At 38.9% G+C, this 14,599-nt stretch overlaps 1 protein-coding gene across 1 annotated transcript in view; it reads left to right on the plus strand.

The window, feature by feature from the left end:
• mAChR-A (muscarinic Acetylcholine Receptor, A-type) overlaps nt 1-14,599 on the plus strand; it is a 54,492-nt gene that overhangs the window by 37,248 nt on the left and 2,645 nt on the right. Inside the window, exon 5 of the mRNA XM_019058380.2 lies at nt 9,630-9,956. Coding sequence (XP_018913925.2) covers nt 9,630-9,956 — 327 coding nt within the window. The remainder of the gene's footprint in view (nt 1-9,629; nt 9,957-14,599) is intronic.

The raw sequence follows: 14,599 nt of genomic DNA on the forward strand, positions 1-14,599 counted from the left end.
CATCACATCAGTTTTAACGTTTAATTATTACCCTCCTCCACGTCTCTACCATCGGGCGGTGGAGAATGTCAAGCTATGAGTTAGGTTTGGTTGGGTTAAGCAACTAAACTAACTCCGCGGTGATACTTAGAGTATCAAGCGAGATTGAAGGCGCTTTGCTGCGTTCCCACGGATCAGTTTTACAACTCCCAAAACGTACTTAATCAAATGTAAATAAAATGGAAATACCTACTCACGAGACCTTCAAGACCTTATAGTATGGCATTTCCACTATCATTCTGATCAACAATTAGAATATTCTATCTAGCTCCCGGAATATAAAGTCCCTTTAAAATTTTTAGGGTCAAATTCGAGGGCGCCTTCAAAAAACTTTGAAGGAATTTATTTTCCGGGAGCTCCATAGCATATTTTAATTTTTGGCTAGAATGTTAGTGGAAGTATCCTATTACAAGGTCTTAAAGGTCCTATTAATAGGTATTCCCATTATATTTAAAATTCAAGCACAGTATGTGCGGAAAGCTTAATTCACAATTGTTTCTCTTTACTCTTTCCACACCCTATACCCTTTCCTCATCGCTCCATGAGACCAATCTGAACCTCTCCCCACCAAATTCCAAGAAAACATAGCTTTTGATGAACTTTACTTTTCCATCTTCTGATGCAATCCATAAATTAAAAATGTTCTATCTGTGAGCGATTTGAAATCCTACTGCGAGAAATATCGAATTTAAGAGGAACTCCCACAAATAGTTGGAAGAAAATTATTTTTGTTGGCAATTTTTTGTTTTTTATGGGAAGCTTACGCAAGACTAGACTTGATTCCCCTTCCCCCTCTTGTAAGACCCCATAAGGCAAACTCAGACTCCTTCTCCCCCTGAGTAGCTCGTACGTAATACTTGAGTAGCCCTTTGGCCCTTGACTCTGTGTTTTCTGACTAAATCCACGGCTGAACTGCGACATCCGTAGGTAATAAAATTAAACTTTCAGTTACCGTCACACCACCGTGCTACTATTCTGTTAAAATTTGTATGAAATTAAGCACTCTTGACACTTGCATTCTGTTAAATCTGTCCCGCATCCGTGGAGATGTCGTAAATCTTTGCTGATAATCGTCCCTTTGTTGCCTTTTGCCCACATTGTAACTGAGCATCGCCTGCTATCGTGAGTTTTTTCCCTCAACTTGGCAGCTAGGCGAGAGGATAATGTTTTTACCCCTCCTGTTTTTTGTTCTCCTCCATTTGAGCACCAGAGCAACTTCAAACTGTGGCTCTCTCGAAATTGTTGGTTGCACGAAAAATAAATTGCTAAACTCGCCGCGCCGTCAGAAACAGTGATTTAGTAGTTGTCGCTAGTATTTGTGAAGCTAATAACGTAAGCTTGCCTTTCTTTGTTGTAATTAAGTTCTCGATTTCGGCTTGGTCCCAATTCAAGTTTATTGTCTTGCTATACGAAAGTAGTTGCTTTTTGATAAAGAAAAACCCATATTACTCAAGATTGAAGGTTATAAAAATGTTCTCTCAGGTGTTAGGATGATAGGATTGGAACCATGTCAATAAAAATGGGAAACATTAGCTTTTTTTCAATTAATTTAGGAGAAGACGTGATTGGCTTTTCCGATTACAAATTTTAAATTTTCTATGTGTGTGTGTTTTTTTTAGTTTTTTTATTTAAAGAAAAATTTAGCACTAAGATCTTTTTTTCAAAATTTGCAATGCCATTACGTCTGATTTGCTTCACGCTATCCAAGTGACAATCAGAAAAATTTCGTTGTGAAAAGGAAAGTTTCATGATGTTTCTTCATTACGGGGAAGAATCTAAAATATTTCAAAAAAGACATTCGAAAGTTGAAAGAGAAGATTCATGGTGACGTCTACCTCTTTTAAACACATTTCCATGTCATTTATTTTACAACATCTTTACACGCCATTAAAATATCCGTATTTCTTATTTTTAAAATCAAACACAGAATGTTTTCAACATTTAAAAAGGGTTTACCAGAAGTAAGAATCCCTAAGTCTACTTCTAGGAGTTATTTAAAACATTTGTTATATCAAATATTGAAAAGAAACGTTTCTATAACAGACATGTTTTTCGAGGTGCCATCAGGGTAGACTCAATGTGTTGATTAACCGTTAAGGAAACGAGTTCCTTTATTGAAATAATGAATCCAATTTCTCTCAATGTTAGCGAGATCTAGATTAAAGTGCGAAGTTTTGCGTAGTGGGCAAGACGCAGTACACCGCGCACTTTTGGAATAAACAAGAAACGAGTAAAATCATGTACGTTGCTAGATATGTTTACGGTCATACACGAGAGGCCAAGGAAGAACGCCGTGTGAGCAATCAGACATTGCCAAATTTTTCTGATTAATATTTATTTTGGAGGACAGTTGTAGGTGTTTTTCCCGTGGAATTTTAAAAAAATCCTGAACAATGGTATTGCGATGGAAATATTCTGAAAAATTAAAAATCAAGTTTCCCGGAAAGTTCGGATTTTATCAGAAGAAATTCGGCAAGGCTATAACATTGATACGGCGTTTCTCCTAAGGACCGGAGGAGACACCCCTATTTTTTCGCTCGACGCGGCAGCGGGGGTGTTGTCAAGTGTCAGTTTTGAGCCGGGTGTTTTTGCGGTGTGACGCATCCCTTTACATGAATGAGCGTCAATATCAGTTGTCCAACTTGCTCCACGGAGTGGGGACCCGTCCCCGGGGGCTTTACAAAGGGGACACTTCTACTTCTACATCACCCAACATTCAAACTAACTTGTTTTCATGTACTCTCTCCGACCCGTCCGGTCCCCGTTTCCTCTTCCGTTTCGCGCCCGGGTTCCGAGCCTAAAGTAGCTTTTCACCTCGCTCCGACGCACAGTGCGGCCCTCTGTGGACAAAAGTCAAAAATTCACAACTCGACATCTGAATATTTTTTTCGGAATTTGTTATCTTAAAGATATTTCTGACTCACTATGATGGTTCATTTTCAAATTTTCCGCTCAAAAATACCTCAAATGTGGGTAGAAAGTGGGCAGGAAATAGGTCGGGAATCACTGGTCCGTAAGAAATACCCGGGAAAAATACGTCAACTTCAAATGGAGATTTCTCGCTTGAAACGCAAAATGCTCTGGGTGGTTGACATTTTCTTAATCCTTAGATATCCAACTTCACTTGTACGAAAAAGATCTTGCGACTTTTCGCGACTATCAGAGATATTTGAAGTTAAAGTTTGGGTGTTTCACGTTGCTTTTACACTGTTAACACAGGGCTAATTCGAGGTTGCCAACTTTGAATGAACTTTTCTTGAAAAATACGCAAAAAAACTTGAGGTATAACATTTTCTTATTCCTCGAGTGTTTTACCTAGATAGTGCCAAAGGGTTTTCCTATGTCGGTGCTGTTATCTTCATTATTTAAAGTTAAGTGTCTTTTGCCGATTTTTGTCCGCATCGTCCATAAGGGTGCCGCACTGTGCGACGCGTCGTGCTACGTAAAATGCTAATCTTCCCTGCGTCGCAATTATTTTCCGTTTTGAAAGGAACACCTCCCGAGAGGAATTTTGCGACTGGACGAACGCAGCGTCACTTGTGGGGAGGAAACGGAGAGAAAAACTAAATAGCGAATGAGCTAGTGAAGGTGTCACAGATCCAAGTGTACGTCATGGCTTTTTTCTCAGAGGGTGACAACCAGAGACATTATCGTGGCCTTCCGGGAAGAATATCACAAGCGCCATTTAAGCCCAGGTGCTATGTTGCCAAACTTCTCAAACTTTTCCAATCGTTTGCGTAAAGCACTATATTTTTACGGTTCAGCTTTTAATACCCTTTTTGTTATGAGATATTGAGCGTATGATACATAAACAAGACATAACATCAGGTTTACCGTTTAATTGTTATCTTCTTTTACGCCCCGAACACTAGGCGGTGACGAGTGTCAAGCTAAGTTAGGCTCGGTTGGGTTAAGCAACTAAACTAGCTTCGCGGTGAAGCTTAGCGTATCAAGCGAGATTGAAGGCGCTTCGCCGAATTCTCATTATTGTTCAGTTTTACAACTCCCACAGCATGTTTAATCAAATGTAAATGAAATGGATGATCAAAAATTAAAATATTCTACCTAGCTCCCGGTTAAAAGCTAATGAAAAAAATCACTTAAAAATTCAACCTATCATTTCTTTTGTCATCAAGATTAACGCCTAAATTTTCATGAAAGTATAAGCAAAAGTTTCAAAGGAAAAATTCAAACAATATTGAGCTGTCCGACAATTTAACTTCTTAGCGTGAATGGAGCCAAGAGAAACAAGCAGAGCACCCTCAGTTAGTGCCCCGTGCGACGAATACCAAGCTTCAATGTAACGTCTGGATGAAACTATTCGGGCCCGACGGATGTCCATGATGCGTACACACAGAATTGAAGGCGTTTTGACACTACAGGCACTCACCGCTTCATGAAAAAAACTCCGGGCGTGGCGGCCGCTCTTACGGACTGTATAGACATTTCGTCCGTGTTCCGAACTCGGAAGCTGGAAGTTCCGGGAAAAGCACTCGGAGCAGTAAGCTACATATTCTCTTCTGCCATTGTCTGTAGATTCTCTTTTGCTTTTGTCAATATGTTCTCTATTGCAATGGAGATGTTGCATGTGTGAGGAATTTGCGATTTGATTATTGATTCTTTTGTAAAAGTTTGCGAGAAACACGATGTTGCCACTGGTTTTCTCTGAAATCAACTCCCAAGCTCAATAAAGCTCTCAAGTTGAGGCCCAAATGGAGGAGGTATCCTACGCTATCCTGAGAGTCCACGTCTACATCAAGACAAACTCTCCATGCAAAGATACGGAGCAAATGCATTGGCAGAGATGCCGTGCTTTCAGTTTAAGAGTTCCCAAATAAGGTGGCAGCCATGTCAATGTATTTGCTCCCTATCTTTGCACGATGGAGAGTTTGTCTTGATGTAGAGGTGGACTCTCAGGATAGCGTGGGATATCCCCTCCATTTTGGCCTCAACTTGAGAGCTTTTTCTGAGCTTGGGAGTTGATTTCAGAGAAAACCAGTGGCAACATCGTGTTTCTCGCAAACTTTTACAAAAGAATCAATAATCAAATCGCAAATTCCTCACACATGCAACATCTCCATTGCAATAGAGAACATATTGACAAAAGCAAAATAGTCCAGTCATTCTAGCCAAAAAAAGGGCCTAACCTCGGACAAATTAGCACAAACTTCTCTTGTGCTTTAAAGCGCTCAAAAACATGTCTGGACCCCCTCAAAAAAAGTTTACCATTAGCCCCCCTCGGGAACACAGTCAAAATTGCTTATAACAAAATGGCGGCCGACTGAAATTACGTGGAAATTGATTGTTGACTTCGTCAGCGTTTCCCCAATTTTGCGTGATTCTAGTGCATCCGGTGAAAAAAATCATTCTTGTCATTTTTTTAGAGTATAAAATTCTGCTTACAAACATGTAAAGTTTTTTTAATTTTGACTTGTTGGTGCCGAGCTACGAGGTCAGACACCGAAAAAAAAGGCTAGAATTTTCTTGAAATTTCAAGTTTGGTTTGTAACTTTTAAGATACAGTTTTGGCAGAATTTGTTCTCTCAAAACTGTTGGCACCAATGGAAAGAGCGTGAAATTTTCTTTTCAAAACACATATTACATCAAAATTTTACTGAAGGTATAAGACCTTTATAGGGCCTTTATGGAATTGTGTCAAATTCGACATTTTTTACTTTTTGTAAATTTTGGCTTGAATTTCGATTAATGTGACCCTTTTTCACGTATATTCGACTATTTTTTAAATAAATTGTGTTATTAATTTAATAGTCATGGTACATAGTAAAGGGAGAAGCACCTTAGAGCAAGGATGGTCGACCGGGGGGGGGGGGGATATCTACCCCGGTATGTTGATCTAGGAAATTCGAATTTGACAAATTCAAGATGGCGGAAAAAAGATGGCGGCAATAATTTGTTAGATACCTGTTTATCGACTGATTTGCATGAAACTTAGTATAACCCTGTATTTAGCCCTAGAGAATTTGAATTTGATGTCGAATTTAACCAGAATTAAAATCAAAGATGGTGGGAAGAAGGTGGTGGCTATAATTTTTTTAAAATTAAAGATGGCGGGTACAATTTGAAAACTACCCATTTATCGGCAGATTTTCATGAAACTCGGTGTATCCTGGTATTTTGATCTGGTAAATTCGAATTTGACGTTACTTTCAGTCTGAATCAAATTCAAGATGGTGGAAAAAAGATGGCGGCCTTAATTTTTAAAATATCTGTTTATCGGCTAATTTTCATGACATTGAATATTACCTAGTATTTTGACCAAAGTTTGTCAGTTTCGGTTTAAAAATTTATAATATAAGGTAATAAGACAGGGTAAAAAAGTAATTGAGGGGCTCGGAGGACAAGGCGCCCAAGTGCAGGTTTCGAAAAATATGAAACATTTTAGTGGTTCCAACTAATTCTAGGTTTGAAATAAAGTTGTGAAAAATTCACCGGAAGCATCCAATGCTTAAGCATCAAGATGTGAGTTTGAACTCTCTTCCTGCCATAAGGCTGTGTATAATAGTTAGCAACCTTAAACATGTTTTTCTCGAAATAGCACTTATGCGCCTCGTCCTCCAAGCTGTTTAATTGAGAGTATAAGTGTTAAAATGCAATTGTTTTAGTATCGTCGAATATTTAACTGACAAAGATTAAGAAATACAAAGCCGAGTAATGAAATAAAAGCTCTGCTAATTTTTTACTCGGTCAATTGAAAGCTAAATAATATTAAATAATGTGCGAAATGTCGCATATTCGGCTGACAAGATGCCAAGGGCAGTAAAATTTTAATGTTTTTATTATTTTCCTTCTTATTTACTTACAATTAGATACCCTCATTTCACACGAGCCTGCGGTACGTCACGTAAAGCATAGGTGCATACCCCTCTTTCCTGTTGACAACCCCGCCCCCACTGACATCTGTACTTTCGTTATAATCCTTGTTCGCGCTTACGCTACAGTTGGCCGCCCAAAAGTTCCAAACCTTCAATGGTGTATTGATTTTATCATAATAATTATTAGTTCTACTATTAATTCCTCCGACGCAAAAACACCCGCTCCCCGAGCTGCCGCCATTACACAGCCCAATCCCTCACGTAAAGCGCTTCGCGGCGCGGCGGCTGTGCTCGCATCGTAATAACTTCCCTCATATGTGAGATGTCCCATTCCGCAATGTTTTTAAAAATCCTTGAATGTGCCGATTTCGCCAAGCTCTGTCCTATTCCTATATTTTTATGTGAGAGTATGCATAAATACGATGAAAATTGTCTTCACTTTGTATGCGTGAAGTATCCGTTAGTTCCGTACTGGCGGTCATATATCCATTAGCGCTCTTTTTAGAAAGCAGGGAGGAAGAGGTGGGTCAGTTTCCCCTCCTATTATTTATTTTATAATACGTTAATTCATCTTTGCTCTCCAGAAATGATTTAAATAACTTCTCACGATTGATGGCATATTTGCTGTATTGATATGACCTTTTCAGGGATGGTGTTTTGCATAGAAACTCAATTTTCTGTAAATATTGCCATTTTTCAAAATTTTAAATAAAGCCGTGTCAAACCCAAAAATGATGGAAATTTTTGAAACAAGGTACCCTCTCTTATTGTAAATTTTATGTACTTTTACGTGATCACAGTGGTTTTTTGATCAAACACTTTTAAAAGGCTTAAAAATTAGGAAAATCGAGCTAAAAACGGTCTTTTTTCAGAAAAATGTCATTTTTGATCCCAGAAGAAATTATCCTACCGGCAAATATAATTACTTCAAAGGATGTTAAACACACTATTCTAGACCAAAATTTAACGTCCTTTTCAGTTACATCATTTATTTTAACTTTAAAGCTCACTTTAAAGCGGTAAAATCTCAAAAATAACTAAAAAATTACATTTCATCATTTTTTTAAAAACTTTTTTTAAACCGAAATTCAGTGATAAGACCCCTCAAAAAGGTTTTACGGCAACTTTCAATTGTCCTTTGTTATAGGAAATTTCATGAACTTTTCATCTCGTACCTTGTTTTTTTTCTTAAATTCCTTTTAACACGTGAAAAATAAGAAAAACAGCGGGAAAATTTTTTTCGGGTAAATTGCAATTTTTTTCAACATTGCCTCTGCATTTTCACGAGAGACGCCAAAAATACAAATAAAGGTACATTTCTTACATAAAATTTTACCAGCTTTTTGCTGATTACCATGGTTTGATGAATAAAATTGTTTGCAGCCATGAAAAACCACAAAAACCTGAGACAAAGCCTTGTTATTGAATAATTTGTAAATTTTTACCATCTCAAAAATTGGCTTCTAAGTACACTTAAATACCTTCAAAAATTTATTCATTGACATTTTTTTCTCTTTCATATGCCATTACATTGGTACCATAGAGTTTACTTCAAACAAAAATTACTAAACTTGAAAATTTTGGGTATATGTTAAGAAAAATGTTCGTAACCGAGCAGCTGGGTTTTCCAATAGACAACTTTAACGTCATATCTAACCCTCTTTAAAAAATTCGAAACAGTAATTTTAGGTATGCAATTTTTGGGAAATTTTATGCACTAAACGATTATTACCATCGTTGAATCGTATTCTCAGTTTTTAGCTATAAAGAAGTCGAAAATTGTTGAAATTCTGAAATTTCTAGAGAAATCAGTTTTCAGCGTAATTCCTTGAAATACGCTTTTCAGGTACATGTTGTAAAATTTAAAGGAAAAACAGTGTGTTATTCGTCTTGAAAATTTTATCATCTTTCTAAAAAGTATATATAAGTTATACTTTTGTCGAAAAATAATTCATCGAAAGCGCTGGAAACGGAAAAAAACAACTGAATTTGTTGTTAAATATTGACTTCATACTTTTGAATGATTCGTCTCACAATGAGGTCATATAAGATGAAAAGGTAAAAAGAATGGGTATACTTATGTAAAATTTAGCGTACTTTTCAGTGGTGCCGTTGTTTTTAACCTTAAATTAATTATTTTGACCTAAAATTGGTCAAGAACGCGAAAAATCGTGAATTTTCAGCAGATTTTGCCGGTTGTTGTTTTTAAATATTAAAATTCGGAAAGAAAAAAATAAGAAAAGCCTAAGTTTTGTATATGATTCTTAATCAAAATTTTATGATCTTTCAAACTGATGTGTTGCAATTTTTTGTTTGACGCATTATTTTTGAGTTATAAAGGGAAATCCGTATGTACGTCCTCTTTGAAAATCGCCGTAAGCCGCCATTTTGAAAAACTGCGATTTGACCACTTTCCCGGTGGAATTTTTTGGTAAACTTTTTTTTCTGTCTTATTGGGTACCTAGAGACCCTATATACCAAAGGAAAAGTTTGTGCTAATTTGTCCGAGGTAAAAAGCTAGAATGACTGGACTAAAAGAGAATCTACAGACAATGGCAGAAGAGAATATGTAGCTTGCTGCTCCGAGTGCTTTTCCCGGAACTGTGGCGGAACTTTTACGTAAGAATCCACAGTCAAATCGGAAATTCCTCACACATGCAACATCTCCATTGTGTATATATTCTCTTTTGCCATTGTCTATTCATGCTGATTGGCCATTAGACGAGCCTGATGAGGGTGTGGTTGTGTGTGTTGCAGAAGCAGCCGCGGGCGCGGGCGCTGTCGTGGCGGTGGTTCCGGGAGTGGTGCGTGGCGTGGTGGCACTCGGGCCGGGAGGAGGACCCGGAGGACTACGAGGACATCCCCTCGGACATGGGCTACGCCACCCCGGTCAGCGTGGAGACCCCGCTCCAGTCCAGCGTCTCCCGCTGCACCTCCATGAACATGATCCGGGACCCGTACGCCCTCGGCCAGACGCCCCCGGCCCGCAACCACCCTCCGCCTCCTCTCGCTCACCTCGACGCCAGGAGCCTCCCATCCGCTCCCGCCAACCGGCTCCACTCCAGGTCCATCTCCAATGATTCCGTAAGTACTTCCGCCACATCCTTATTTGGACGTATTTCTGTTAAGTGGAACTAAGAGCCAAATTGAGTTCCTTTTGAGGATTTTAGAATCCTGGGTAGCGCGTTCTGTCAAACGGAACTAAGCGCCATGGAAAAGCATTGCGAGTATAGGACAACACCCGCTAATCCAAGCCCCCATCTCCCTTCCTCTCCCTATGGCGCTTAGTTCCATTTGATAGAAATACGTCCAATTTATAGCTTAGTTTCCAGGGATAAAATACTTTTTTTTTTTTTTGGTTGTTTGATCCAACGGAGAGTAATATATAATTGAGATTTTTGGTAAATATGAGGGAGCGTCAATTCCATTAGACAAAATTCACTAAAACTCTCTACACCTCTTTGGTGCAACAGGACTTAATTATACGAGGGTCATCCAAAAAGTAAGGTTCCCTACCTTGTATCTTCCGAACGAAAAGAGATAAATCAAATCGGTAAAAAGGTACATATTAGACATACTCTAAGCTTTAAGACAAGCTCAAGTTTTTGAAAATCGGTTGAGGAGTTCGTGAAAAAACTCAATTTTGCTGAGACGACCTCCTGTCGTCGCGTGCCCACCTCCGAGGTCAGGATGCGCGGAGAGTCGCTTACTTCAGACTCGGCTTATCGCCTCTAAACATCAAATTAAAAAGAAATTTAAAATATATTATTAAGTAGGCCTTACCTTACTTTTTGAGATGGTCTCCGCATCTTTTTTGACATTTCTGGTATCATTACAGCAGCTTTTTCATGCCTTCCGCGTAGAAGGTCTCGTCTTGGCTCAAAAACCAGTCATTGCCAGCGGTCAGCACTTCCAAATCAGTTGCTTTCCGTGGTAAAATTGTTCCCAAATCCTCCGTGCTCTCTTAATTTAGCCTCAGGTGACTTTTGTCTATTCCTGAGATGAAAAACTCCCACTCTGGAAAGCGATTTCCAACCGATTTAGAGGCGCAGAGCGCTGGCAATGATTGATTTTTGAGCCAAGACGAGACCTTTTACGCGGAAGGCATGAAAAAGCTGCTGTAATGATACCAGAAATGTCAAAAAAGATGCGGAGACCATCTCAAAAAGTAAGGTAAGGCCTACTTAATAATATATTTTAAATTCCTTTTTGATTTGATGTTTAGAGGCGATAAGCCGAGTCTGAAGTAAGCGACTCTCCGCGCATCCTGACCTCGGAGGTGGGCACGCGACGACAGGAGGTCGTCTCAGTAAAATTGAGTTTCTTCGCGAACTCCTCAACCGATTTTCAAAAACTTGAGCTTGTCTTAAAGCTTAGAGTATGTCTAATATGTACCTTTTTACCGATTTGATTTATCTCTTTTCGTTCGGAAGATACAAGGTAGGGAACCTTACTTTTTGGATGACCCTCGTATCTTTCAAGAAATTTCCACCTTGTTATACCTGAACCGGACGAACCTCTTGATTTGCCTCAGCTAAAGGCTCTTAGATTTTTCCTGTGTACGATAAGTATCTTGATTTATTTTGCGAGGAAAGATCTGTACTTTTAAAGGATGCCTGTCATTCTTAATAAATTCAATATCGTATAATACTGTGAAACACCTTTGTTGTGAAATAGTTGCTTCGGGCGACGCCGCACGGCGGCGGGCGTGCGATCAGCGCGGGACGCGCATCAGCGCCTACAAACCTAAGTGGATACTTCAAGCATTGTGCAATGCGTGAAGTATCCACTTAGGTTTGTAGGCGCCAGTAAGCCTCTTACGCTAGCAACACGCTGCGCCGCTCTGTTAGGCTCTAATATTTATACTTGCATAGTCAGTGTTTTTTAACTGATGATTTTGAAATGTTTGCACACTCTGCATTGATTATTCTCATTTAAATTGATGGAAAAAAATATGTATCAGTTTATCAAAGGAGAGTAATAATATAATGTGTTTTTTAAATATTGGTGTTTCCGTGTCAAATTTAATGATTTTCAAGGCACTTTAATTTTTTATTTTACATTTTGTGCTTTTACTGTGCTGCAGCGAGGTGTGCACGCAACCAAACGCTCAAAATTTGACGTATTTGACTCTAAAAGATCGATGTACAAATGGGTTAAAAGTAAAGATTGCGTGCTTCTTGGTTTTTTTCCCTCTTTTATTCATTTTTGCAGTGTATTTCGGCACAACTGCGGCTCGTTGAGATTAATGTCGATGCCATCGCTTAAAAAAGATTTTATAAATATTTGTCGAGTTTTAAACATATAAATGTTCACAAAATGAAGTAATAATTTCGTAAAAAAAAAATTAAAAAAATAAAAAAAGTACCTATGCATATGTAAGGTACATTGTTCAGCGAATATTTTAAGGATGGAAATAAAACCATATACTCACCAATGACAATTTAAAATGATGAATCAAAAGGAGAAAGTAACATTTCCTTTAGAAAATGAGCAACCATAACAACACCTCCTTCTCTCTCAATTTCATATTGTCAATAAAATTTTACATACCGACTAAAATATAACGCTTGAACCAAGTCACTGTTGATTATTTTACGTGTGGGCGTAAGCTACTGTACAAAAAAGGTGCGCGGACAAAAAATAGTCCTTAAACCGCGCTTTATAATTCCCATTCACTTTTAAGGTCCGAGAATTAACGAGCATACCCCGTATTTTGTGTCCACATATAGTTCTGTGCGGTATATCTACTTCTAAATATAAGGGAGCAATAGTCATCTCACGCACCAGGTGGATGATGAGTCTCGCGCGTCTCGGGTGACGTCATGTGTCAAACAAGTTTCCCAAACTTCGGTTGGTTGGTAGAGCGATACTCCCAACACGTTGGTAACCATCCACCCAGTAGGTAGGTCAACCGTTGAATGTTGAAGTCCCGAGAGCAAAAGCTTCCACCATTGCCAATGTACCAATGGAGGATCTCTTGTCTTTGCTCGTACCGAACGATTAAACCTCTCAAATTGGCGTCACGTGGGCCATGTGAGCCTCAAAGATTGTCGGGCTCCACTTTGATCGTGTGATACTGGGAAAATGAAGAACTCTGAACGGAGAGTAATAAAAGAAGACAAAAAAGAGAACTTGATGAATAGATCTAAAAATAATAAATGAAGGACTATTTGGGAAAAGGGCATCGCTGTTAAGGTTGTTCAACTTTCGATGCGTTCCTTTGTGACTCAGAAGCTTTAATTGCATTTGTTTGCCTCCAAAAAACTTAGAATCTGCGCGGACTTAAGTGAACTCATATTGGTGGGAAAAAACAACGAGGCTGCACAATCTTAGCAACACCGTATGAACATGTGCCCTTTTTCCGAACGGTCTTTCATATGAAACCGCATACGTTCAATATTTGACTATCAGCGATTTTAAGGAAAATCTGAAAATCTAGAAATTGCTTACTGATCGATCGACCACAGAATCCTTCTCGTCAATACTGCAGATCCTCTTAACGGCGTAGAAGAAGGCGGAAAGATAAATAAAACGAATTATTGCCGAGTGCTATTTAGAGAATTGCACCAGATAAAAAGTTCATCCAACTTCCCCATCCGCAGACAGCGAGCTTTATCAGATACGATAAAATTAGATGGCGCCCTACAAATGGATCAGGCCTCTTAAGTAGCTTTGTTCTGCCTTTACGAGCGTTTTCCTCAACAAAATGGGCGTGCACACACTCTAAGTGGAGAGTAGGTGGGGAATCTTGCACAGCTCCTGCCTTGATTTGCAGACGCGATACAACTTACAGAAGAAAATTAAACGAATTCTCATAAGATTGTTCCTCCCGGAAGGGCTGCGGGCTGGAGGCTTTTGCGTACCTATATTTGAAGCTTCTGCATTCTCGCACGCTTCCTTTGATCCACGCCATAGGGCGGGGTTAAAAATTATTTTCAAACTTCGGCACTAGAATAAAAGGCTTTAGCTCACAGCCGTGTATCTCGCTTTATAATTGAAGTCCCTGGAGACTGAAGGAAGCTTCATTCCTGTAATTCGTCGTTTTTCAGATGAAGTAGCGCAACTACATTTCAGCACTACATTTCCACTTGCAAATTGTACTTTTTCTTTGGGCATTTTTCTTTGAAAATTACACAGAGTATTATGCACAGGCCGGGAATCACGTTCAAATTTCCGCCAATTTCCGATCAAAATGATGACAAAATGGCAGTCGAGAGTTATGTAAGTTGTTATCTGAATTCAATTGAAAGAGCGTGTTGATTGAAATAAGCACGGTTGTGTGAAAATCAGATAACGGATGAGACCCCACAGTTTCATCATCTACCATCAAATATTATCAGGCCGCAAATAATAATTGATGGTAGATGGTGCGTACCAGTCACCATTTGATGGAATTTGATGGAAATTTGAGCGTGTATCCAGGTCTGGATACACAATTAAATTCCGAACCAATTCTGATCAAAGTGGACCAGTTGATGACTGATGGTCACCATACAACAGTCCGTTTTGATCAAAATTGGACGGGCCGTCAAATTTGATCAGAATAGAGTGCCACCATTCATCATTTCTTATCGCACGGAACATTTCTACCCTGTTTTCATTTTAGAACTAAGCAAAGTAACGATTTTAAGACTCTTGACTCCCGACACTTTGATGGTAATTGGTTCGGGAATTTGATCGTGTATCGAGACCTTTCCTTTGAGCGAAACTTTTTGAATACTGTA

This window comes from Bemisia tabaci, chromosome 2, assembly GCF_918797505.1.
Source record: "Bemisia tabaci chromosome 2, PGI_BMITA_v3".
NCBI classification, from domain to species: Eukaryota; Metazoa; Arthropoda; class Insecta; order Hemiptera; family Aleyrodidae; genus Bemisia; species Bemisia tabaci.